We start from the raw sequence: 26,678 nt of genomic DNA, 5'->3' as shown, positions 1-26,678 counted from the left end.
CTTGTGCGTGTGTGCATGTTTGCCTGTGTGTGTGTGTGTGCTTTGGTTAATGGCAGCTGTCTTATATTACTGTACTTACAGTGTAATGGCCTATATGTGTGCTCATTTGTAAATTAAAGACTTAAAGTCAAACACATGGCGGTGCGTAAGGTCAGGGAAGGGTTTTTCATAATTCATCAGTAGTCTCGGGTTGTTTGTTTGACTGGGATCATTTAGCAGAAACTGGTTTCAGTGTAACGTGTGGTTAAAGTCAGGCCGTGGGCCACGTGATTAGTGTTTGGGACGGATCCAGAACCAGGATGTCTCAAAATGTTTTCCACACATTGTAAAGCATTTCTGAGCATTTCTTTTGCTACTTCTGTATTATCTACAATACAAAAAATTGCATGCATCCATGCATAAATGTCTTTTCTTCCAGATTTTTAAAAACTATGAATATTTTCTAAAATAATAAAATAGACGATTGTGCAGAACTGGTAGAAGTTTACACTCTAATTGTTTTGTGATTTGTGTCAGATGTAGCAGCTCAGGTGCTGATTTGTCGAGACGTTGCTGGTGGAAAAATTCAGGACGTTCGTGTTAGGGAGTGGCCGTCAGCGTGACTTTGATATCCCATAACAAAGTATGAAAACATAAAAAAAAAACAATATCATTTTTGCCTTTTAAAGGAAATACAGATTGCATGAATGAAAGACTACACTTGTATGTGTTGTGTTTAAAATCCAGGATGTTTGTTTCAGTGTGTCTACTGTGTACGTGCATGTGTGTGCGCGCTGGACGTCACACGTGCACGCAGCCTGCATAATGACTCTTGGTGTTCCACGCAGCGGTGGTTTGTGATCATGGGAAAGGCATGAGGCTACAACACAGCGCTCCAGATGCTCCCGTAGCCTTGCGGTCTCTGGGCAGCCTGGCTCCAGCACAGTTTTAGCGCAGCTCTCCAGTCTACCAGCGACTTTTAGCACCGAAGTGAGGAGAAGGGTGAGTCTCCCGAGGAATACCTGAAGGACCGCGAGACTCAACTCTGTCCCGGAGACACTGTAGGAACTCAAAGGAAATACCTCTCACTTCCTCTGCTACTGTTCTCAACATCCTACCTTTCTTCTCCAACCTCCCCACCCCGTTCACACACAAACACACACTAACCCCCGCCTCCTCTCCTCACCCAGCCCCTCTCGCTATTTTGCTCACTGTTTTTGTATCCACTTTTTTTTTCTCTTTCTCTTTTTCCAGGCAGCAACCAAGAAAAGATTCGGGAGCGACGACTTCCGATCAGCGCTGGAGAATGGAGTTCTGCTGTGTGAGTAAGTACTTTCCCCAAGCGCCTCTCTCTCGAGCCATTCATTCCTGTGGAAGCCCTCCTGCTCTCCTCCAGGTTCTGCAGCCCAGCGTAAGTGTTGCTGATATTTCCCAGGCGGACCCCCTGCCGGGCCGCTGTTTGTTTGTCAGCCACATGAAGTGAGCCAGACAGTGTTTCCAGACAGCACAATGGGGCTTGCATTGTGTGGTCATTTGATGCCGCCGGTGTCGGATCTGCCCTCTGTGGAACTGTTTGAGGATGCGAAGCGTGATCTATTTCAAGAGGAGTTTGTGTCTGACAGATTTTTACAGATCTGTTGAGTGCCTTCCTTTACTTTAATGTGAAGCCATGTAGTGAGTGGAGAGAGTTGTGATGAGTTAAGAGGAGCACATTTATCAATGCCATAGACTGGATATAAGAAGTGGACATAGTCACACATTGGTTTGTGGACGTTTTGAAGCCTCAAATTCTGCGTTTTGGCCGTCACCATCTTGGATTTCAGAGACGCTGTGTATGTCTTTGATAGAGACCTGTCAATCACAGTAAGCCCGCCCTAAAGCATACTCTGCTTTATGGTCTGTTTGACTCTAAATGGACCATCATTTACTAAATGAACATCATGCTGTGTTGAAGAAGACTTGAAACTAGAGATTGAGACCATAAACTCATGTTTACAATGTTTACTGAGGTAATAAATCAAGAGAGAAGTAGAGTCATTTTCTCATAGACTTCTATACAACCACCTCCTGCTGGTCATTAGAAAGAATGCAAGTTAAAGAAACTTCAGCATTGGCTTCATTTTTCATAAGCAAAAGTTGCCGCCTGATCTACGCCGAATTGGCTTTTGCATCGATTCACCGACTGCTCTGCTAAGAGTGTGTGTGTTTGTGTGTATGTGTGTGTGGGCCGCCCCGGTGGATGGACACAGCGATGTGATTTGCACGCATCAGCGGGAAGCTGTAATTACCAGCGGCCCATGCAGAATCTTTCTAAACCTCAATCAGCATCGTTTAAAGGAGAAAGCCCCTCATTCTGCTGATCCGGGCCTGACTCCACTGATTGCGTGGAGACGCTGTGGCTCGTGGGGGGGGGGGGGCTGTCCGTGTTCTCTCAGCGCGAGGAAGAGGTGGGCCGAGATTAAAACCGCTTTCACCTAGATACTCGGCCTCCGTTCCCATTGTGTTGTGGTTATCACAGCTGCTCGGAGAGGAATGTTTGGTGCGGGTCGCACACATGATTACATCCTACTTGGCTTACAGTGTGTGTTATCTGATGACACATCACTGCTTTCTATTGTTTCACCGCTAAATGACTAACTTAAAATCACATTCCCGTTGCATTCTTTCTCTGCATCTATTGTCAACCCATACAAAATACATCCCCCCCCCCACACACCCTTCTGCTGTACTGAGAGCAGAAGACACACTTTAACACTTTAACATGTGTTCCTTTTCTGAAAACAACAGAAAGATATTTGCACTTTTTATTTGCAGATTAAGATGTTACATGACAAAACAAAGGACCAAATATGAAACATGCTGCAGAGATTCAAAACCCAACAGCATATCAAGTTGTTAATATTAGTCGAACAATCCTATCCATGCATCTGTAATGACAATCCAATAAATGATGTGGCAACATCTCACTGAAAGGAGCCATTCTGCACACGAGCGCTATTACTTGTGATGCTTCAAGCTGCAACGATTGCTCAATCAATCGGCAACTATTTTGATAATCGATTGATTGTTTGAGCCGCTTTTCAAGCAAAAAAAAATAAATTGCAAACTTTTAACTGTTCCAGCTTCTCAAACGGGAGAATTTGCGGCTGTTTCGTTTCTTGCATTGTGGTAAATTGAATCATTTTAGGGTTTTGACTGTTGGTTGGACAAAACAAGACATTTGAAGACATTGCCATGAGCTCTTATTGTGACAGGCATTCTTCACTTTTATGGTGTTTTATATTTCATAGAGCAAAACATTAACACGGAAATAAGATCATTTGTAAATTGTAGCCATAATATGAGTATGTTTTGTTGCTAATTCCTCTGCTATTTTACTTGTGAATGTAAGACCTGTACCTGTAAAAAAATGTACACTGTGGCATTACTTTTTTACCTCATGGACTAAAGGAACCCTTTGAAAAGCACCATCATCTATGAAAAACCAGTTTTTCTGAGCTGGTAGGTGGTGATTCCTGTTTGTTTGGGGTTTTTCCAGCAGAAGAGGAGATGTTTCAGGAGCCGGGGACCCAGCGTGTTTACATCACCGTGCACCACTAGCCATTTACTAAACCGAAGCCAGGTGGCCGCCATTAAACAAAGTCGTAAACACACAACACAGAGACTTTGCAACACGTTTTGTTCGTTCCTTGTTAGTGAGACCAGACTAGCCAATGACCGAGTGCTTTCACTTACCCTCTTCCTGTCCCTGATGTGGTCCCTCTCTTTCTTTTGCTTGCAGTCTGATCAACAAGATCAAGCCTGGTCTCATCAGGAGGGTTAACAGGCTGCCCACGCCTATTGCTGGACTGGTAAGTCTCTTTTTATTCAGCTTAAATGTGAGGCATAGAGCATTGCATGTACATTGGGTTTAAGTGGAGGTACTCATGAATAGGGTACAATATTGAACTAATAGATATCTCCATTAAACTGCCCCAGCTGATTACTAACATTAAGGGGATTCAGTTTTCCGAAACTGTCTGTTTAAGTATGCAAATTAGGCTTATCAAATATGAGCTAATCTACATACATTTCCAGAACAGAAATCTGACCATTGAATAAAGTCATATTCAAATGTTGTTGACATTTTAGAGTCAAAGGTTTTTACTGAGGGAATTTTGTATCACTTCCTAAATAAGAAAATACTGTCAACAGCCATTAAAAAAGCCATTGTGGCCATGTTTTTAGGAATAAATATAGATGTTGAAACTGGAAAGGTTTGGTGTATAGTGCTACTGAAGTGGAGATGTCTGGCTCAGAGTCTGAGAAAAATGTAATAATTTAGAGGAAACCCAAACGCTGCATAGAAAATTCAAAATGGCTGACTTCCTGTTGGCTTTGCAGTATCATTCCAAGAGCCTTTTTTTTAAAGTCTGGACATGATATACATGCCTGCCAAATTCCATACATTTACTTGAAATTTAAAGGAAGGGGCTTCTACTTTGAAGACTGTTCTACACATGTACATGTACATATAGGAGAATATGGTAAAAAAAAAAAAGAACTAATAGATATCTCCATGAAACGTCACCAGTTGATTTAAGATAATCATTTTGTTTGAATAGGCAAATATATTAGCATATTTTGAATGTTCTGAAAGAAAACATGTTATGGAAGCAAAATGGCCCAAAATCTCAAAACTGATCGGGGTGTCTCCCCTCAAAGGGTGCATATCCTCAACAGCTCATCCTAGTTTCCTTCGTACACGGTTTTGTCTCCTGTTACTACTGATGTACAAATGCTCAAGCAGCCGTTGAGCTGACTGGCGACAGGTCTGAGGCACGGCTGCCAGTGAGAGAGAGGTGTTTGCCTCAGTGACTTGTCGCTCCTCATATCCGTCCACACTAATAAGTTTGGCGAACGCGGAGCTGCTTGAAAGGCCACTGGCCGCATTTGAGCGCACCCTAAATATGATGTCTGCTATGCTTGAGGCTGCGTTCAATCAAAGTCATTTCAGACAGAAAAGTCTTTGTGCCTGTGAGGATAATTACGTTTTTGATTGAGTGACGGGAGATCAGACGAGGGCAGAGCTCGGCTCACGTAACAACCTGTTATTGAATCATTGCTTTCAAACCTTTTCACCTTTTTGGACCCGGCAATGTCTTCAAATTGAGGCAGCTCGTGGCAGAGGCCTTTTGGCCCACAGTGGAGTAAATGTTTTGGGAGTGTCGGCACACAAGTGCTCGGGAAGTAGAGGGTTGAAAACCCTACCTTAAACCCATCCTTCACAAAGCTCTCTCTTGTGGGAGTAATTGGGTCCAGCTGTCTGGAGGAATTACAGAGAATCCAAACCTTAACCCAGCCAGTCTGAGTGTACGGCGGTGGGCTCAGTAGCGCTCAACATGTTTGGCAGGACAATGTCAAGTAGAAGAAACAGACTGGCATTCATGCTCGACGTCAACAGTAAACACAGTACTTGCGTTAACAAACACTGCGCCGTCATATCTGTGATATGACATAAATCGAATTGACTGCCAGTTTGCTTTGGACCGTTTGTAGTACAACTGGCTGGACACCTGCTGAGGTAATGAGGTACAGTGTGTCCTCCGACGGCAGCGTCGGTGTGGTATTTCCGAGCACTTGGACAAAAACCCGAAACCACCTGATCATAAATTCTCCAGCGAATGTGAAGGCTCCCGGTTGGCCCGCGGCGATCAGTTACTGCCAACCACATGGAGAAAAGGAGAGAGCTCTCCAAAAAACAAACATTACTCACTCTCTCTCACTCTGCTGTGTGAGAAAAGCGTTTTCTCCCAAAGTATTCAGGTAGTGTTGCTGAGGTTGTCTCTCATCTCCATGAATAATAACGTGTAGGTTCAAAAATGAAATTTAATTAATGGATATCTCAATGAAACTTCCCCAGTTTATAACTTGCACAAAGACAATGATTTTTTTGCTTTACAAGTTTTCTGAAAATGTATGTTTAAATATGCAAATGAGGCATTATCTAATGCAAATGTTTGGGGAATGGGCGATATCTACAGACGCAAATAGACAAAGCAGTAAAACAAACACCCAAATGTGTAGTTTGGATGGTTTCTTTCCAAACATGTTATTGCCCATAGTGTCTCACCTTGAGTGTTGAAATTAAGTGTTTCAAAATTTAAATTTGAGCTGTGATCTCTGAAATTGTGAAATCGTTTAAGCATTTGATTGTATAATTTTAGCCGATTGTCTCCAGATGGTGAGGATTATTGTGTCGGATTTGTCTTCATGAATGCTATCCATCTCCACTAAATGTTGTCAGAGAAGAGGAAACTGGAAATTTGTATCATGCTCAACTGTCTAAATGGCACGTGGAAGAAACTCAGAGGAAGAGTAATCCGTCTGTAATGTGATAACTTGAATCGCCGCCCAATGCAAGGCTCTTTGCAAACATGCCTCATTAGCGCTCAGACATGAACGTTTCCTAGCATTATGGTCATAACTGTGGATTTAGTTTTGCTATCTGAAAGATTCAGCGCTCAAATCGGCACCAGGTTTCAGCTGTAGCAGAATAAAAAGCTCAGGGAGGGAAAAGAGGGGGGAAGAAAACAAAACGGAAATCTCTGGTTTTGCGGAATATTTAGCAACATTGGCTCCAGACCCGGGCCTATTCCTTGGCTTCGCTTGTGTCCAAGGGAATGTTTCCCATGTCAACACACTTCTCCTGCCTGCTGCTGAGCAGTCAGCGAGCTGTGGGTTTGGGCCATGGCCCCCTGGTGCCCGTGGCCCCCTGTCCCGCTCTGACCGGTGCTGAAGCAGGAAGCAGACAGCAGTGCGGTCGAGGCAGCCAGCTATGTGAGCGGGGGCTCCGGATCTGAGGCCCACTGGGCTGACTCTAGAGAGGGACGGAGTCAAAGAAGACTCTGCCCACCATAAAGACGCTGTAATTGGCATGTTGCTGGATGTTCCCGCATACACCAACTCCTTGGTGAGTTGAGGTGGCAGTGGGAGGAGATAAACAGACAGTTCCAACGACCCTCGAGGGTGTCTTTACTCCTCTAAATGTCTGTGTAATCATCCGAGCAATGACAGGCATCCCACCGTGTTTTGCCACTGTTTGTGTTGTATGGGTGCATGTTATGTCTGGACCCGACAGCTGGGGGAAAAGGGGGCGGGGGGTCTTTTACTGGGTCCGCTTCAGGAGAAGCAACATTTCCAGTATTCCATCTTTTCTGGGTTTATTGTCGCGGGACTTGGAAAGGCGTAGCCTGATATTTTAACCATAGCTTTTGCTTGGCAGGGGTCACTGGAGGGTAAATGTAGAGTATGCCCATCTTAGACAAAGAATGCAGTGGAAGAAACAGAGGGACCGGTAGGGATCCGAATCGGACACCTTACAAGTCGAGTCTTTCCGTCTCTCGGTGCGAAAGTGCTTCAAATCAGGGGGTTCCTCGAGTCTGCATGAGGATTAGGAGGCTGCTGGATGGGTGCAGCATATTTAGCAGGATTATGTGCACAAGTCAGCGTAACATTCCTTCAACATCATTATCTCTGCATGTTCTGGGGCTGGTCGTTGGGGGGGGAGGGGGGGCTTTTAAGTGTGTTCATAATGCTCTTTGAGTTCAAAAGACATTCAGACCTAAGTGATATTAATGATCCTTTTACATGGGCCTTGATTACATCGGATTATGGTGAGTCTTGGCTTCACAGGGGCTAGAGCAGGGCCCGGTCGCCAAAAGAGCTCAGTGGTCTTTTATGGCCTGCATTCTTTCAAAAAATAAAAGTCGTATCGAGAGCCAGACCAGTAAATCATGTGGGCCAATATATCGGTCGCTATTAGCTTTTGATTATTGTCTCTCCGTATGTGTCGGTCGGTAAGTAACAGGAAATGACCAGCGATTATGTCTGTGTCACAGTTGCATAGATTGTCCACCAGAGAGCACTGACAAAATTCTTGTTCTTTAAAAATCAGTAGATATTGAGGTCACCATTCTTTGTCTATGGTATATGTGTAGATTATGTAAAAGAATATTTATATATATATTGTTATTGAGTGTTATAAACTTAAAAAATAAATCAATGGCGGTATCAGCCTAAAGATCCAAGTATGCGTCGGGCTTTAATCATATTCAACATGCAGAGTACCTGCACTTGAATGTTGCGACACGCTGAGGCGAGGCGAGGTATACTTTGTTGTTTCTGACCGTACGTGCCGTACGCATGGTGGTAAATTAGGTGTCACTGAAAAACACGCTTGTGAACGATGTCGCAGGGACTGTATGTGATAAACCTCGACAGGTCATTAGCAGTTACTCTACTCTGCACCTATCTGAAAATATGCCATTACCATGTCTATTACCAGGAGAAAGCAGAGGAGGAGAACATATCTTCTGTGTTATAATGAATAAAGGGTGACCCCAGTGCCTGTTGACAGAGAAGGAGGGGGGGGGATCCTTGGCCTGTACGGGGCCCACGGTGACCCCTAGGGCCCGACAAAGTGCCGTTAAGGGACAAGCAAAGCTGTTAGTGAGGGATTCCTGCACAGAGAGGTCAACACTTTCCCTAGCATTTGCTAATAAGCATGTTTGCCATTTAAATATAGAACTAGCTACCCCTTAATTATTCCAGCCCATGTTGGGGCCATGTGTCATTACATGAAACCCTCCTATGGAGTTCAGTTCCAGTGGAAGTGCTGACTTACGAACAAGACACTCGGGATTAGAACTGGAGAAGTCATAACCCCTGAAAGGAATGGTGGGTTTTTTTAAACGGTTTTTAAACGCATGTATATTTATAGAACAACATGTCTTTTTGCCATTGTGCATCACTCTCCCACATCTGTGCAAATTATGTGCACACACATAAAACTGTACGCAGTATAAAATGATTGACACAGTGTAGGACACGCCCATGTCCTCTCGTCGGTTTCTATCAGCCGACCTCCTGTATCATAGCAACCAAATGTCTCCAAAATACTCCACCGCAGATTCCGCAGGTATTCTCGAGTGAAGGGCTTGACGGGGAGGGGAGGGGACGGTTTCTGGGTGTGAGGAGAAGGAGAGCGTAGCCGGCATTGTGTGTGAGTGTGTGTCAGGTCCTTTACACTGGCACGGCCGGTTGGGTGGGACTTGTGCACAGCTCTGATGTCATCCTTCCTGGTTTGAAGCTGTGTCCCCACCCTAACCCAGCCCACAGGTATCTTTGCTGCTGTCAGTCAGTTCCTGTCACGCAGCCTCTCCCCTCCCTTCCCCTCCCGCATGTGTGTGTGTGTTTGTGTGTGTGTGTGTGTGTGTGTTCTGCACTGGGCCACTTCTTATTTGCCACACACATGCTCCTCCCCGTCCTGTCTCTGCTCTCTGGCTGTGTGAACTTTGGAAGCAGTGAGTTTAGGCTGCGTCCCCTGCCAGAGAATTCTAGTGTGATTATTCTTCGCCTCCTGGAGGTGGACAACCCTCATCCCCGCTTTGTTCTCTGTCCAGGACAACCTCAACGTCTTCCTCAAAGCCTGCAAGAAGCTCGGACTAAAGGAGGCGCAGCTCTTTCACCCAGGAGATCTCCAGGACTTATCCACGAGAGTCACAGTCAAGTAAGTTCTGATCTGATGAGCTTTGTTAACATACAGGTACCACTAGATTACCTGTTCTTGCCATTTACAGAGTTGAGGTCCAACTCGTGGTTTTGACTCTTCCTTGATTGAACCAGCTTCTTTTTATGTTTTTAATTAATCTGCGCAGAAAGTATAAACATGTAACGTTCACACATACGGCATTGCGGAGCACGTGAGTCCTCGTGTGAGACATGATTCAAGCTGCAGTTTTTAAAAAGAGGTCAGCGCTATTTTCAGTCTGCATGTATTCTTGTGTTGGTGAGCACCCGTGTAAGCACAGCTCTATTCAATTCAATTCATTTTTTATAGCCCAAAATCACAAATTTGCCTCAGAGGGCTTTACGATCTGTACACATGCGACATCCTCTGTCCCGGGACCCTCGCATCGGAACAGGAAGAACTCCTTTAAAAAGGAAGGGATCTCTCTATCAGGATGGACAGAAGTGTGATAGATGTCATGTGTACAGAATGAACAACATAACAGAACACATTCAATGCGTATGACAGAAATGATTCCTATAATGAGAGTAGTAAGCAGGATAATGATGGAGAAACTACCACTACTAATAGCAGCAGCAGCAGTCGATATAGTAGAATAATGACAACACATCTATGTGTTTTCTTTCAAATATGATTGATGAAACTACACGGGTTTGAAGCACGCCTGGTGTTTCCGATCTGATCAAGTTGATTTCCTTTTTGGCGCAGGTCTAGAAAATCACAAATCATGACAAAATAATCAACTCATGGAAGGAAAGGAACATCAAGAAATGTTTTATTCTTGATAGTGTGAACAGAAAGAAGCTCAGCTGGAGCAGGACAGAAAAACACTGTTTATACTCTTTCAGTTTCAGACAGTTGCTCTGTGGTCGTTTGCGTGCCGGTCTGATATGCCTGCGGTATGTCGAACAACCTGTTCAGCTTTTCTTTTTTACACAGGTGCGCCTTCAGGAGGAAGCGAGGTAACCCAGAGCTCAGAGCACAGTCCATCCACAGTGACGCTCTCTCTCTCTCTCTCTCTCTCTCTCTCTCTCTCTCTCTCTCTCGCTCTCTCTCTCTCTCTCTCTCTCTGTGTGTGGCTGTACAGCATTGCGGCCATACCTGTAGGTTGTTAAACTTCAAGGAGATAAGCATGTAGTAGCAAATACATCACTTCAGCTGACAAAATGACGCTAGTTTATGTCCTATAATTAAACTGTTCCTCTGAGATGTCGCCACAATGTGGAGGACCATTTTTTTTCCCATGATCCACCCAAGGCTCTTGTCAGTCATTATTCAGTAACGCTGACAATGGTGTCGAAACCACGGCGGTCATAAAACACAGTGTATGTGCTGTACACTGGAATATGAACTCTGGATAAACAAATCTGCCTGCCCTTTTCCATCAAGACACACCCTGTCTTGCCCTAAGGCACAGCAGTGTCATAAATACAGAGACAAGTCTTTTATGGACCTGTTGCGTTATCGGACATTTCCGCTCGCGCGTTATCGTTTCTACCATGAGACAGGTGCTAAAGGACTCTTCAGGAAAGTAAATGGCACCTAGATGTATGCAGTGAAAGCTGACATGTTACTAAAAACACATTTCACATTATGTTTTTAGCGTGTAATCCTTCGACTGTCCCAGTCTCACTGTTCTGTTGGAACTGGGTGTACTCAGCTCTTTTGCAACCATGTCTGCCTGCGTGTGGGGGTTTTGGGGAAGGGGGGGGGGGGGGGGGGGGGCACCTTCTATTTTTAGGTCCTGTGGGGTCACTTTGACAAGCGCTTTTAATAGTGTGTTGTCCCCCCCCCCCCGTCCCCCTCAATACATTCATTAGGTTTTGCAGTCTCTTCGATTGCTGCTGTTGCTCACGTCAAACAGTTTCAGGTTCTCTGTTTTCTGATGAACCCTCGGCTGCTCCGACTCTAAGTCCGCTCTTCAAGTTGATTTTTCAGTCACTTTTCTTCTTAAATGCAGGCGTCGTTTCATCCGGCTAGAATGTAGAAATATTTGTAGCCTCAATGTTGTGGTGCCCACGACTGCAGTATTTAGAGATGGCACACGCAGAGTAACATGAGGAGCTGATCCCAAACATGGCTGCAGACGAGCACGACCAATAGTTTTATTTCACTGTGGCTTATCAGAGCCTGTAGGCAAATGAGGCACAGAGAGACAGAGAGAGAGAGAGAGAGAGAGAGAGAGAGAGAGAGAGAGAGAAAGAGAGAGAGAGAGAGAGAGAGAGAGAGAGAGAGAGAGAGTTGTCTCGATCAGCTGTCTTTGCCCTGGTGTGTGTCCAACCTCCACTCCCTTAAACCCCGTCTGACAGGTGCTTTGCTCAGCTTCCCTGTTCTCTGTTATCCTGTTGGTGCTGTAAGTTTCCTTTTCCTTGTAAAGCCCTTCACTGATACATCATGGAAGGTGCTACACAACCAAAATGTACAGAAGCACATTTTCAACACTAGTTCAGTGAAAAAGAAACCTCCCATTGACTCAGATGAATCTCACACATTGACAGTTTGTGCTTGAAATCTATTAGCGTTGGCAGGTATCTTTCTTTTGGCGTATGGCTTGAGTCAGATATTGAATAAATATTAAAGCAAGGTGTGCTGAGAACACAGTTTAATTCATACTGGGCCGCGTTGTCATGACAGCCATAAAAGATTATTGGATGTCCTTGTTGACCTTTGAGCCTTGCGGCTGTTGTAGTATTGGCCTCACTGCCATCAGGAGCGCATGTTGCTCTATTGCCTCGAGTTGTGTAACCTGCTGTCTGATAAAAACATTTACCAGCTACAAACACATTGAACATCAAAATATGTCATATATACACACATATATACATATATATATATATATATATATATATATATATGTATATGTATATATATATATATATATATATATATATGTATATGTATATATAACATGACAAACTGTTGTAATAGAGGAACAGACTGATAAGCTGCTGGGTGACGCGTTCTGGAAGATTTCCTCACATCTTCCACGTGTCGCTGAACTACAACCAAGTGCTGAAAACACCCAGCGGTGTCATTCTGACCAGACCAGAATCGGATTCATTCCATATAACTCACCGGCTGCTTTAGACCAACTCTGTCCGTTCGTAACAGCCGCCCAGGAAAACGGGGCTTGAGGGCATTGGAGTGCTTCAGATGAATCATGGCATCTGAAAGTGCTCCATTTAACCTCAGCCACTTCCTTTTTAGACACTTAGCTGCCTTTTGGAAGTTTCAACAGCGCGGGGTGTCGAGGTTGGACCGGGACCTCGACTCTTAGTTGACATAAAGGAAAACGCAAAAACACGCCGGGGTTTCGCTCGCGACACAAAAGGTCAGCTGATCACCGTACACTTGACCTCTATGAACGTCTGAACAAGTGGCGTTTTGTCACAGAGATACTGCAGGATATGCAGTGTTTGTTTGTCATTACACTGGAACTTTACACACTGTGCTTCTGTACTTGTTGTTGCGGAGGGACTCTCATGCTTATTCAGCTCATTTCAGTGTGTAAGCTGCCTTCACTTCGGCTTCACCCTCCTAATGTCTACTTTTTTATCAAAGTAGTCAAAGATGAATTGCAGCATATCTGATCTCAAGCTATATAAATGTTGTGAAACTCCTCGGAGAACAAGCTATCAGTAGTGTTGGAAAGTAACCAAGTATTAACTCAATTACTGTACTTATGCACAAGTCTGAGGTATTTGCACTTAACTTTTGTATCTCTACTTTATGCTTTATACCTCACTGTATCTAAGAGGGAAGTAGGGCTGCACAATTAATCGAATTTTAATCGCGATCACGATTTTGGCTGCCACGATTAAATGAGCATGATCGTCAGCGATATTGACGTTTAAAATACGTGCTCTGCTACATATCAAATCAAGCGCTTCCTCAATTAACAGTTAGCCGACCACCAGGGGGCGAACGAGATGAGAGCTGTCATGCGCGGACCCTGTAGAAGTAGAAGAGTAGAAGAAGTAGAAGAGTAGAGAGACGGGAGCTTGAAGGACGAGTACTTGTGCTTAATTTATTTACACGCCGGCATGTCACGTCTGTCACTACATGGTCGCGTTTACAATTCCCCTGCTCTCTGTATCGCGCACAGCGGTGTTCCGCCCCGATTCCGCCCCCCCCCCGCCGCCGCCAAATATCTAAGGTCCGGTAACTGGTCATTAATGAATAACCGTGATAAATAATCGTGATCTCAATATTGATCAAAATAATCGCGATTATGATTTTGGCCATAATCGTGCAGCCCTAGTGGGAAGTATGGAGATCAATCCAAATGTCTCAAATGGAAGCGTTAAACCAGCTGAAGACACTATTATCACCTGAGTCTGCAGCTCCCATCGGCTTTACGGAGCTGTAAAGTGAGTTTTCAGCTCATTTTTTTAACTGTTCGGCTCAAAACTTTACTGTTTTGGTTCACTCTCACTCCGCTCTCATGGCATCGATTTCGCCCGCCGCAGGCAACTGTTTCAGCTAAAGAAGCTCTAAAAACCCGCCGTGCACACACCAGCTCAGCACCAAACAGCAGACGGACACAGCTGTGGACTAGCTGGTGAACACAGTTTAGCAGCTAAAGAGACAAAAAGCAGATGTAAAAGAGAGCGAATATTAGAATTGAATTCACCAGGTGACCAGAAACACCACTTCAGATGAATGATAATGTTGCTCTAAAAATATGATGTCAAAATATGCAGTGATTTGTGAACAAGTTTGCTTTAAAAGTGACGACATGTCAGTGTCTCTGCTGTGGTAAAAAATCAGTTCATGCAGGTTTAAAATATATTCTGCCGATTGTACTAAAAGCTAGTACTTTTCCCTGAAATTGACTACTATTACCCTGAAGTATTGCTACTTGTATTGAGGTAAAGAACTCATGGCTATGAGTCCAGCTTTTGCACCCTGACCTCTGGCAACTGACAAAACAAATCCCCCGCTGAGAGGAGTCCAAAGTCTCACTTGTTGCCGCCGTTTGATTTTTAAGCAAATTATTGACAAGGGTTGACTGTTCTCCAAACCGGAAAAAAAAAGGAAACTGCACTGGCTGGGCAGGTACATCAAAATAGTCATTTGAGGAATGTCAATGAACCTTTTCAAACAATAGATCAAGAGGAGTGGCTGCGTTGTGTGATTATATGATTGGGATTGCGCAATGGCATCCCTGGCTCTGGATCAAACCAAATGTTTGACCTACCTGAAGGAATGTGCTGTTTCCCAGACAGATCTGGACTGCCTGTTATCAGAATTTACTCAATACTGTATACCTCACGCCATGTGTGTGCGTACTGCTGTTGATGTAGTTTCACGCTCACCGTGACAAAGTCTGAATGTTTTTAAGTGCATAACACACAAGGAGAGAGAAGTGGCCCGTGTGTTAGTGTTTGGGGTGTGGTTCACTGAGCTGGCACGGCACGTTCTGGTTTGGTGGTTTAGTATGTGGCACTGCCGTCATTTATTGTGGCAGATGGTGAAAGCAAACGAGCGATGATAGTGAAAGGCCAATAAAGTCTCCACACCACGGACACGGCCCTGGCTGTAAATGAAAAAAAAAAAAAGGCCAACACAAGGGTTATATTTGTGCTACAGCCTCACAGAGGCTGCAGTGTCTCTGATTAGTACGCGCCACAATGATGCCCGACACCGTCTTCACCCGCGGCTGATTCCTCTGTTCCAACTCTCCCTGTAGGTTTGGTCAGGACTCCCCGGTGAGAGCGGCTGGGTGTGTCTTTAAATCGAAACTATTTCGTTAGAATGAAAGAACGTGGCTTGAAGGAAGTTGGTGAATGCTGCAGAGCAAGTAATCTTCATTGCAGAGGTATGCTTCTCATCACACATGCACACCCACTAATTTAGGGCTTCGGTGTTCCGGGTTTGTTTGTCTTTGGGATGTTGTTATTGTCTCAGAGCTGCCTCGATCTCGTTGGTGGCTGTGCATGGACGGAGACACATCCTGTGGTCTCCGTTCGGTCCACGCACAGAGACGTCACTTCACACGGCACGTGATCGACTTAATGGGAAAGATCATTTACTTTAGCTCCTGTCATGAAGTTATTTGTCCAGCATTTGAATAGCGGCTTACGATTCATCGGTTGCATGTGTTGCCTTTTGTCTGGTTGGTTTGTACTGGCAGAACACAGTCCTCAGCAGATTCACGCAATTCAGTCGCCATACGAGAAGAAAGAGGTATAGTATAAGTTTTAATAATAATAAATTAGAAACCTGTTTTCAAGTTATTATATAGAATGTGGTTTTCATTAGTCTCTTAATAATTGATGCATCTGAAACTTGTGCATCTAATGTTGATTGATAGAGTAGCTATCGTCCCACCTATGCTGCGTCGTGTGGTTGTGTAGCATACAGCGAGTTGCTAACCCGCACAACTCATGGTGTCTTGTGCCGTTGCATCTCCTCTGGAGGTTAGAAGAAGAAGGATGTCTGTCACCCTTTGACCTCGGCGAGAGAGCGCTGATGTGAATGTCTGTGTCAGCATGCAGAGGGTGAGGCTCAGGGCTGACGGCTGGCTGGTTAATTTGTCACTGTACAGCAGGCATATATTGGCTGATAGGAGTCAGTTGTAACCCATTTGTGCCCACAACTGAAATGTTATATTTTAGGAAAACACAGTAGTCCCACGTGCCCAAACAATAAATATAGTATGACGAGAATTGTGTGTATTAGATATTACAACTAGCACAATCGAGTATTTCGGAATTCATAATAAGTTGAATACCAAAGATAGATGCAGTGTAAAAAAAAAATCATGTGGGAGACTTTTTAATAAACAAAAAGAAAGCTTTTTGCCTAATTTTTCAAGAATCCTGTCTTTGTCATTTGATAAAAGCATGATTTGTCACGTGATCTAAACTTTTTCAATGTTGTACTTTCTTTTTTTTTACAAAGTATGTCCTTCTCATAATTCAAGACCTCAGACCAATCGGAACAAATGTTTAGCATTTTTCCTTCTCATACTTAATATAGTCTTTGGGCACAAATGGGACCCTGAAGTGTCCTTTTTTACATCCGAAACAAGAACTTTTTAAACCTGGAACAAAACAGACAAAATGACATCTTCTCAAGGACTCTTGTTCTGAATCGGTTTGACATGATAGATATTATATTTCTTATAGATTCAGGCTTCCTTTCATGTGTGCAGGGTACACAAACACAAATGGCTTTCTTCTCCTTTGGGCACATTAAAGACCAAAAACCCAAAGTGCTTATTTTAATAAGTAAAACTACTTCACTGAGGCTGTTCCTTGCCTGTACTCTGTGCAGAACTGTGTTTCATACTCGGATGACGTTCTGTTGATGACTGCACTCAATCATATGAGCGCTCAGCTGATTTCAACAGTCCCGAGGCTCCGCTGGAGGCCTGAACATATCCCTTTATATTTACTATCACCACTAGCCATAAATAAGCATTACGAGAAGCAGTGTGGTGGTAGTTTTGGTATACAGCTCTTTTTATTCTCTGGATCTGGCCGGCGCTGCTATAATCTTAGGCTTTGTGACTGTGTTCCAAGCCACACAAGAGAGGGTATTTTTTGTTACCCTCCCACCTCTTTTATTGGGCCTATAAATTTGCTGTATGCCAAATTGGTAACCGTCCATTTCAGTGTCCGCCGTTGGCAAATTAGGATTCGCACCCCTGACGATGACGCATACTGGTGAGAAAGTTGATCTGCTCCCATTCCCAGTGGTTTTATCTTCACCAGTCTGTTGTATTTTATTATACAATCCAATGTTTTTAATGTGAAATTGAAATGCTTAAGTTATGTAGAAATGTCTTCAAATTGTTCTGAAGTACTGTATCAGACAATCAGTTCAGTTGTCCCCTGGTGAAATGATGTGCTCAATAATACGTCCTGGCTGTGTTTCCTCCTCCTGAACTTAGCGACCTATATGAACCTGACGTTATATTGACACAGCAGTCATCTCAGGTGTCGACGCCACACGTGCATCGCACTCTGAGCTGTTGCGTCGGTCGCACTGCATGCTGGGAAAGGGGTTGTGAGGAAATCCATGTGCTCAGGGGGAAGAGAGGCATGCGTGACTTTTGTATTACCGTGTGATAGCAGGAATGTGTAGCATGCAGAGCTGCAGAGGGGATGTATATCTTCGCCTGTCACCATTATGGCCACTGTGTGCACTGTAGCTGTTTATTGACCTCTCTAAATAGACACTACGGCCACCTTAGGCGACAGGTACACAATGTGCATGAGAAAAAAAGGGAATATATCAGGGCCTGCAGGTTGACACTGTGAGTGTTGTTTGGTTTCACAGGAGCAAGAATGAGCTGAGAGTGATTTGCTGACTTGTCAGGTCAACTGTCAAATCCCAGAAATACGACTGAAATTCTGTATGAGCTGGGCAGCACGCGAGAGGCCCTGCTGCTCCAACAGTAGCGGTATTCAGCTCATAATCGTCAGTTATTAGCTGTATCGTTTGAAATCAGAAACAAAAACCCCCTTTGTGCACCTAAGCTTTAACTATGTGTTTTTACAGCCGCTTGATTGTGTGAGATTAGTGTAAAAATAGACGCACACCTAAAACACTTAATGGCTCACAATTATTTGTTTCCAGAAAAGCGTGTTTGTTCCTCTCTCGGCCTGTGTTTTTGTTGTTGTGTGCGAGTGAGTGAAGGGCTGGCAGTGGGTCTGGATTGTGCTCTCACTTTCCAGCCCTTTCACCGCCCAACACAGAGACCCAACAAGCATGCCCTCTGTTCTTTTATTGTCACTTTCTCTCACACACACACACACACACCTCTGTTTTCTGCCCTTTCTCTCGCAGGCATCAAGAGACCAACAGAAGGCTGAAAAATGTGAGTGGAGAAATATAACCTTTTTTTTGAAGAGCTTAATTTATTGACCTGTTATTCAGAAATAATAAAATATAATTTAGCTTCAGTCCTGTTCAGGGTTCATTTTAAAAGCCTTTTTATAGGTGTTAGCGAGGACTACCTACATGTGTATAAAGCCTTCTGTGGCGCCAGTGAGAGCTGTGCAAAATCTGAAACCTGAGCCACAACTGACTCGAGTGATGTCACTTGAGTTGGTTGCGGGCGGAAGACTATAAGTTTAAAAAAAATATATATTCTGGAGTTGTGGAGATAGAAAGAAGTGAGTTTACCTGACCTCTGTAGCTCCTCATCTGTACTTGGGGCTAGCAGCTGAAGGCTATATGCATTATGGGTAATGTAGGAGCCAGGTTTAAGGAATAAGAATGTGTGGAATAAGAAATGTGATATCTCTGCATCTGCTGCATCGATTATGACTTTTTTTGAACAGTCCATCGTGAGTCATAATATATCTATGGAGTTCTTTTTTAAATTCATACCTTAAAAGTCCCTTAAACATTTTGTACCATAAGATGACATTTGATGTAAAACAACTGAATATGTGATGGTAACATAACATTTAGCTTTATTGCTTACACTCACTTTTTGGGGGTCTTTGTGACAGGAAATGAGAGGCGAGATGGAGGATGAAAAAAGATCAAATACAGACGGGCACTAAACTAATCCCAGACTTAATTTGAGATATTCATCTTGTGAAGGGCTAACTGCGTGGGTGGACATTTATTCTGGGCTCTAAAAAGTATACAATGCAAGTCAACACACAGAGGCACACTGTAGGGTTTGCATTAGATTTAAATGCTTTTATTCTACATCGAGCAATGTCTTCATAATGACCAAGGCATTGTGACTGACACAGGTTTTCATTCGGTAAATTTGACATATATTGCAAGGTCTTGTCTGTACGTTTGAAAAGTATCCTGAAAGGTATTCAATTACAAGATATAGTGTTTAATTTGCCCTTTTTGAGGGAACTTTGATCCCATAAATGTTTTATTAGTCATACATGTTTTAAGTGCAAGTGAAAGCATAGCATTTCACATCACAGCTTCATCGTGTTTTATCAAACCCACATTATTTTCCCGCATGTGGCCGCGTGACACAAAACCAAAGAGCTGACGCGTCAGTTTGAAGCGTATCGTGTAATAAGGGGACCAGCAAAACGTTGCAATATAGCGATGCCTGTTTGCTTCAGTGCAGCACATCTACCTGCCCGGCCCGACACACAAACAGCAACAGAGTATTCTGGATGAGCCTGGAAACAAGGGCAGTGATATCACCTGGTGTCAGTGCGGCTAACTAACACAACAATCACCTGGCACAGAGCATTCATGGGCTGGCGTAGATGTAGAGCTCTAATCTGATGTACTATGTCTGGTAATGGTAGTGGATTTTTCCACCTGTATTCCACATGTATGCTTTGTGTAAGAAGCTGTTTGTTTTCTTCTTCTCCAGGTGCTGATCACCATTTACTGGCTTGGTAGAAGAGCTCAGTGTGACCGTTCCTATGATGGTCCCGACCTCAATTTGAAGGCGTTCGAGGGCTTACTGGGCACAGCACTATCCAAGGTAAAACATGGATAGTCATCCCATTGCTCACTCTAAGCTGTCTTATCCATGTCGTCATGAAACAAAAGCTTCATTTTCTCGTGGAAACCACATAAATCGTGAAGAAAATCCTCTTTTACAGTCACTGCTCAGTGCATTTCTGTGTCCTCCCGCGGTATGTACACTATGTTGGAGGAATGGCTGTGAAAAGGTCGAGGGGCCTCGGATTACTGACCTCTAAAACCAAAGCTACGTTAAGTCATAAATGACCCAATCCATTGACTTTGCTATTTCAAATCTTGTTTCCAGCACGGTCGCACAGTTGGCTCATATTTGCAGGTGAAAATAGCTGCTTCTTCTCTTTGAAGGAGCCCGTTTCCTGCCCCCCTGCTCATTCCAGTGTTGAATTTGGCACTTTGCTCTCACATAGATTTAAAGGCGATGGTGCGCTAGTCCCCTATAATTTAAACTGACTGCAGGGGTTTTCAGTAATAGCAGTCGGTTACCGTGCCGTCTTGTACGTTTAGCTATGATAATCCAAGTTCAGTGGCGCGGGGTTAGGCCGGGTTTAGTTTGTGGACATGTGTTGTCTGGTAGGATTCAGTGGATTACAGATCTGGAAAGCCATTTTCAAGTTTTGGCTTGTTCGTAGCCACGCTGGTTAATTAAAGTGGCTCCGGGGCTTGCTTATGTGTTCAAGAGCCATCAAAAATGTCTTCAGGCAGTAAACAGTCATCAACGGCACACGGTGCACGGTCTCTTATGGACAGTACAGGAGCGTTTCCAGTCACTCAGTGTGCAGAAACGAGAGGCCAGACAGTGCAGACCTCTAACGCACCACACACACACACACTGCTGAGCTAAATATTGTAATTGGCAGCCTATTATCTGACCGTGTGTGTGTGTGTGTGTGTGTGCGTATATGAAAGGCTCTGCAGGAATCGTCCGGTCAGAAAGGCGGCAACGTCAGAGACAGCGGTTTTGGAGACAGCTGGTGCTCAGAGCGAGAGGAGCTCTTCCAAGTGAAAGAGGGAGGAGGAGGAGGAGGAGGAGGAGGACACAGGAGAGACGACTCCCTGGACAGCTTGGACTCTTTGGGCTCCCGACCCCAGAGCATCTCATCTGACAACACTCTTAAAGGCAGCAGCGAGGGTAAGAGACCTCATGTCTTTTGAATCTCTACACAAACATATCTGAATCTTCTGTTCTTCACCTCTTGTCTTTTTTGATCTAAAGCTGACTTTATGGCATTTAAGAGGTCAGAGCATGTTTCTTTTGTCTTATCTCCATCACATCCTAGCTGCAGATTGTCATTTAAGTGTTCAGACTTTCTCAAATTTCATCTCTGTTCTGTCCAGAACTTCAAATGTTTGTGAACTGGAAAGCTATGCTTCAAAGGAGCCAGAAAGTTTCCTCCCACTAGTGAAAACAAACACCTATTGCCATCTAGTGGTGTGCTCCTGAAAGTGAATGTTTTCAGTGAAAAAAGCACCCAAAGAAGGAGATGTATAACAACGCCAGAAGCTCGTCTGCAATCTTGTTTCATGACAAAAAAAGTAGCTTGCTTTGAGGGGTTGAAGTAGTGGTCAGTGATCTCAGAGTGGGTCTCCCCCCCACACACACACACGCTGTAGGACAGGGAAGTGAGACATTCCACAGCGGCTTGTAAATGAGGAGGCCTCCGTTCCCCACCCTGCACCCCTCTGTTACTCCTCCAGAGTCACGCCAGAACACACAACACGATCCCCCTCGCTCTTTTCTCTACTCTCACCTCATTTCTCCTTTTTTACTTCTCCTCGTCTCCTCCATTTATTCTCCCACTTCATTTCTTTATTTCCCACAATCTGATTCCCCCCCCCCCCCCGCTCCGTCTCTGCCCCAGGTTTTTGCAGCGACACCGAGGCCGACTCCGTCTCCAGGATGGCCGAGAACAAGAGCGGTCTCAGTTACCGCCGGTCAGTAAACCTCACGCCCAAGGCCAGCTCCCAGTTTAACCAGTTCCTGCCCACTAAAGACAAACCCTCGGCCTACGTGCCCGCTCCGCTGAGGAAGAAGCGGGCCGAGCGCAATGAGGACAGCCGGCGCAGCTGGGCCAACCCCATGTACACGGAGGAGGAAGCCACACTCACCAGGTACTGTGACACACACCAGTGAATGCTTTGATTGTGTTTGAAGGTGCTGTTTCATTTGATTCCTCTTTCTTTTCTGAAACGCAAAGTAACACAAAGTGTTCGCACACAAAGTTCTACGCTTCAAAGTTGACCCTGTCTCCTTTCCCATCATGTGGGTGATTGTCGTGCTGTTGTGTTGAATGGTCGACGTTGGTTGTGTACCGGTGTTGTCTTTCATTTTCCTGTGGAACGGCGACCTCAGTGAAACGAGGCTTCCCTCGGACGCCCGCGGTAACGGCCAGGCGCCCCAGAGCGCCTCGCCAGCGGCTCATCTGCAGTGGGCCTACGAGTACGAGAGCGGCAGCGACTCGGACGCAGACCGACCGGACCCGGACCTCGTCCTGGATGACCTGGCCAGCAGACGCTTCCACAGCCCCTTCCCGGCTCCTCCCACCAACTTTGCTGTGCCCGTCAGTCCCCTGGTGGCGGGACGGGCGCCTGGGGCCAGTGGGGGCCCCTGGCCTAAGGTCACTATGACTCCCAATGTTGCCTCTCAACAGAATGTGACCGGCCTCAGGTCAGAGAACATGAAGCAACTGTGTGACTTTGATGTGCCTGCCTGATGAGAGCGAACTAGAGCGCTTCTCTTACCCTCAGTTTGCATGGTTGATTGTAACCATGAGCAACGCCCTTGGTTGTTGTGTGCTGCCTCTAACAGAGCTCTGTACTCGCCTGAAAGTTGGTTTCTGTTTGACTTGTTTTGAGATTTCTTTGCTGCAGCACGTCCTTTTTTTTTGCGTCTCCTGAATTTGATGGGCTTGGAGGAGTGATTTGGCGACATTAACTCCCCAAATCCATTTTTTTGATTTGCCTCTTTTACAGCTTGGTTTTTGAGCTTGCGTTTGGTTTGCTAATCCTTGCGGCATCTCGTTTGAGGTTGTTTGGCAACTCTTTGCGTGACTGGCGTGGTGTGCTGCTGCCCAAAAATAGCCTTTTTGACCCGTGTGATTGGCTGTCTCCCTCGAGCAGCAGCGGCGGCGTCAACAGCGGGGGTGTGCTGCCCCCCCGGCAGGGCACCGTGAGGGTGGACCCCCGCCGGCCCTTGTCCGCGGACAGCCTGTTCAGGGAGATTTACGACGACTCCGAGGACGAGGATGACGAGGTGGGCTATGCTGACCCCGTCCAGGATGACCTCTACTCCCGCAAGATGGGCGTCAATCCCCAGCCCGTGGCCAAAGTGTATGACAAGTTCTTGCCAAAGTTCTGGACGCCCGAAGAAGATGTTCACATACAGAAGATCAAACTGGGCTCTCAGAAGAGACCCTGGTACAAGAAGATGCAAGGCTTCAGGTGTGTGAGGACGTTGAAATCAAGCATGGAATTTTCTCATATATATACCTACTTTATTATATTTAGTAGCAATACAGATAAAATGCATTCCCTTCTTCTTGCACAATCTTTTTTTTCTTTTCCACCAGACACACACACCAATTTAACCTTTTTAGATCCTAAGATTCTGTCATTCACTGCATTTCCTGTACAGATTCCTCCCACTTACTTTTCCTTTCTCCTCTCCTGCTCTTGCCATCACCTCCTACCCCCCCCCCCCCCCTCCCTCCCTTTTACTCTGTCTGCTCCTGTTCTCCCTTTCTCTTCGTTCCACCCCGCCGTCCTTGGCTGTAGCTATAAGAAGTCGGGCTCTTCGTCGGACGATTCCGACTGTGACATCAGCCCTTGGCTCCCCTCTGCCCGCTCTCCCTCCGGCCCCTCCCCCTCTCACCCCCACACGCACGAGGCCTCGGCTCGCGCCACCCTTGTTGTGGGGAAAAGGTCCATACAGCTGCATGATTGTGACAATGACGGGATGTTTTAGAGCATCCAGATTTCAAAAGAAGGAATATGATTGGCCCCTGTTGGGGCTGACGACCTGCTTTCTAATACACTAATGATAATATATACTGTCGAGGTTGCCCTAACACGCTTTATAAAGCACTTCGCTTCCACTGACTTTTGTAGAAAATAGGCTGTAACTCAGCTTTATGCTATTTTTATTAGGCTATTCCAGTGATGGCAGTTAGCGTCGCAGTTTTATTTATCCTGATTTGATCAACATCTGTTTGAATCAAATATCAGCACTATGGCAGCGTGATGTGTCTCTTCCTCCTTTTCTTGCTCTTTGATCCAGTTCACATGCATGCACTCATCACCTCTCTGTCCTTCTCTCTCCTTCTGCCCAACCCCTGCAGTCCTCGCTTTCAAGCACACACTCTCCCACAGCTCCCCGAGATACAACCCCCCTTGTTAATGACCCCCCCTCTGGCGTTTGCCCCAGTGGACCCCGCCTCTGGGCCCAGACTGGTCAAATGTGAGCGGTGGCCCCTCCTGGGGCGCCAAGACCCCCGCGAGCCCCCAGACCCCTTCGATTATGAGAGCATTTCCCCCGACCTGGAGAACGACGACATGTTCACCAGGCGAACCCTGGCCTTCCAGTCCAACACGGACATGGCCATGATAAAGACCCAGCTGTCGGCCAACCGCCGTCCCTACTCGTCAGAGCCGCAGCTCAACATCGTCACCCAGCGACACGGCGGTGCCGGCGACGACGAGAACCACTACCCCGATATCGAGCAGGACGACGTGGTCTACCGCAAGGAGAAAACCCAGCAGGCTCAGCAACAGCGGCCTCTCTCGGGAGCACCGGACAACTACACCCCCATGCCCGTCCCGGAGCCGTGGGCTCTGCCTCCCGATCTCAAGGCCAGACTCCTGTGCCCCCCGTGTCCTCTGACCCAGGAGGCGGCAGCACATAAACCGGATCAGGCTGGGCAGGAGGCGCGTCCTAAAACAGATGACATGCTCGTCCGGAAACTCTGTTCCGATCAGAGCCGGAGCTCACAGAGAGACCCGTCGGCCAGTCAGATGGTGCCCTCAGTGCCGTCCTCCTGCAGCGAAGGCGACCTGCAGAGAATGCAGGAGATCAGGGAGGCCAGTCGGCTGAGATACAAGAAGAGGCTCATGGTGGAGAGGCTGGCTGCTCTGAGGTTGTAAAGACAGATCATGCCTTGTTAGTTCCTCCTGACTTTGTAGAATGTGAAAAGTCATTAGTGCCATTTCAGAATTGGAATATTTTCTTTCAGATAGTGATGTGGTTCAGACTGCATGTCGATCCAACTTGTAAGTGACTGGTCTGAAGGCCATCTCGTCGAGCTCTTCTTTATGAAAACGAGTAGGTGCCTTCAGCATTCACTGGGTCAGTCACACAGACTGCAACGAAGGCACGGCAAGAGCTCTGAACCTTTTCCTGTTTTAAATGTTTGTTGTTACCTCAAAATTGAAAGTCTTTTTCCAGTCAATAAGAAACCGCGGTCAAAGTCCCGATGACATTGGTTGTGGTTTTTCTGCATGATGGCGGTATGGTTCATTTTACCATCGCAACACGTGGTATGTACATGCTGAGTGGATGGGGAGACTGTGCATGGAGACCTACCACCACTGTGTTTTTGAAGTGTGATTTTTGAACAAAGCGACTCTATCAATAGTGTTTGGTACATCATGAGATCTGTTAAAACAGACCCGAGTTCTGCATTTAGTCTTTGGTTTTGTTTTCCTTGTCAGACCGAGTTTGCCTGTGAATGGAAAAAAAAAATACAAGCTTAATAAAGAAAATAAGAGACTTCATGCTCTCGTGATGGAATGTGTGGCCATTTGTTGACCTCACCTAACACCTACAGTAACACGGAGCTGTCCAGAGTTCAGCGTTGTTTCCCTCAGGAGAGGGAACTTCACACTGACATGTGAAGCTCGAAGTCCAGCGAGAGAGTGTGGAAAGGCTCAAGCCTGAGTAATATCCGAACATAGCGTCCTGAACACGCTCACAGCACCGAGCTGGGGCGATTAGAAATGCAGTCGAGTCTGTTGAGCCGACTTGAAAAAGCCTGTAGAAATTCCCCACGGCTCCGAGAGAAGACGCGACTCGTGGACTCCATGGTAACCTGAACACAAATCTGTAATGCAGCGTTTGCACATGAACAGACACACACACACAAGCACGCACAAAGCAACCATTTAACCTGAGTCAAGGCCATCTGGATTTACTTCACTTCCATATGTTAAAGCTGCGTTACCAGTGACATCATGCTGGAGTCTCCAGAAGGCAGCATTGTTTAGAGAGACATGCGTGTGCACAACTCCCCATACAAATGTCAGGGAAAGGACAGTTGATACCGCGCTGTAAGCCCACTATATACACACCTTTAAAGGGACAGTTCACCCCAGAATCAAAGATGATTTAGGCTGTACTGCAAGTAAGAAGAAAAATATGTATCTTTGATTGTGTAATGCAGGTAAGAGTAAAATATGTACTTTGATTATGGGGTAGACTGTACTTTGAAACTCTTAACCTCTGCAGTGTATAAAGTGAAAACCAGCCGCGTCATATTTCAGCTGGGTTCACGTACATTTGTGGCCCCACACCAGCTTTCGGGCGATGATCCGGTCTGTGACTAATTGGCCTCGCCGCTCTTGACCGGGCTACTCTCACACACTCGCTGTCAAAGGCTCCCTCCACAGAAATGTGACTTTGTTTGTGTTTGGCTCTCTCCGGTTC

General features: G+C 45.5%; 2 protein-coding genes across 13 annotated transcripts in view; both read left to right on the top strand.

Moving 5' to 3' along the window:
• Positions 1-26,678, top strand: part of LOC306704181 (LIM domain only protein 7-like) — a 47,471-nt gene that overhangs the window by 3,399 nt on the left and 17,394 nt on the right. For 11 of the 12 annotated variants that reach the window (XM_079170420.1, XM_079170416.1, XM_079170417.1 and 8 more), the window contains exons 2-8: positions 1,234-1,304; positions 3,761-3,830; positions 9,423-9,529; positions 18,350-18,380; positions 19,869-19,982; positions 20,891-21,113; positions 21,844-22,093. In XM_079170420.1, coding sequence (XP_079026546.1) covers positions 1,234-1,304; positions 3,761-3,830; positions 9,423-9,529; positions 18,350-18,380; positions 19,869-19,982; positions 20,891-21,113; positions 21,844-22,093 — 866 coding nt within the window. Of the gene's footprint in view, positions 1-1,233; positions 1,305-3,760; positions 3,831-9,240; positions 9,324-9,422; positions 9,530-10,489; positions 10,513-18,349; positions 18,381-19,868; positions 19,983-20,890; positions 21,114-21,843; positions 22,094-26,678 lie in introns of those variants that run through there. The other variant, XM_079170421.1, reaches the window with a different exon arrangement.
• LOC306703990 (uncharacterized protein) lies at positions 22,273-26,677 on the top strand (the record flags this gene model as incomplete). The annotated part of the gene is made up of 4 exons (XM_079170200.1): positions 22,273-22,649; positions 22,931-23,422; positions 23,756-23,902; positions 24,319-26,677. The coding sequence occupies 4 exons, from the start codon at positions 22,273-22,275 to the stop codon at positions 25,118-25,120; spliced, it is 1,818 nt and encodes a 605-aa protein (XP_079026326.1). The 3' UTR covers positions 25,121-26,677.

The sequence above is a fragment of the Pholis gunnellus genome (genome assembly GCF_910591455.1).
Source record: "Pholis gunnellus genome assembly, chromosome: 12".
NCBI lineage: Eukaryota > Metazoa > Chordata > Actinopteri > Perciformes > Pholidae > Pholis > Pholis gunnellus.
Note: the sequence above shows the minus strand (reverse complement) of the source record. Positions and strands in the feature narration are given on the sequence as shown.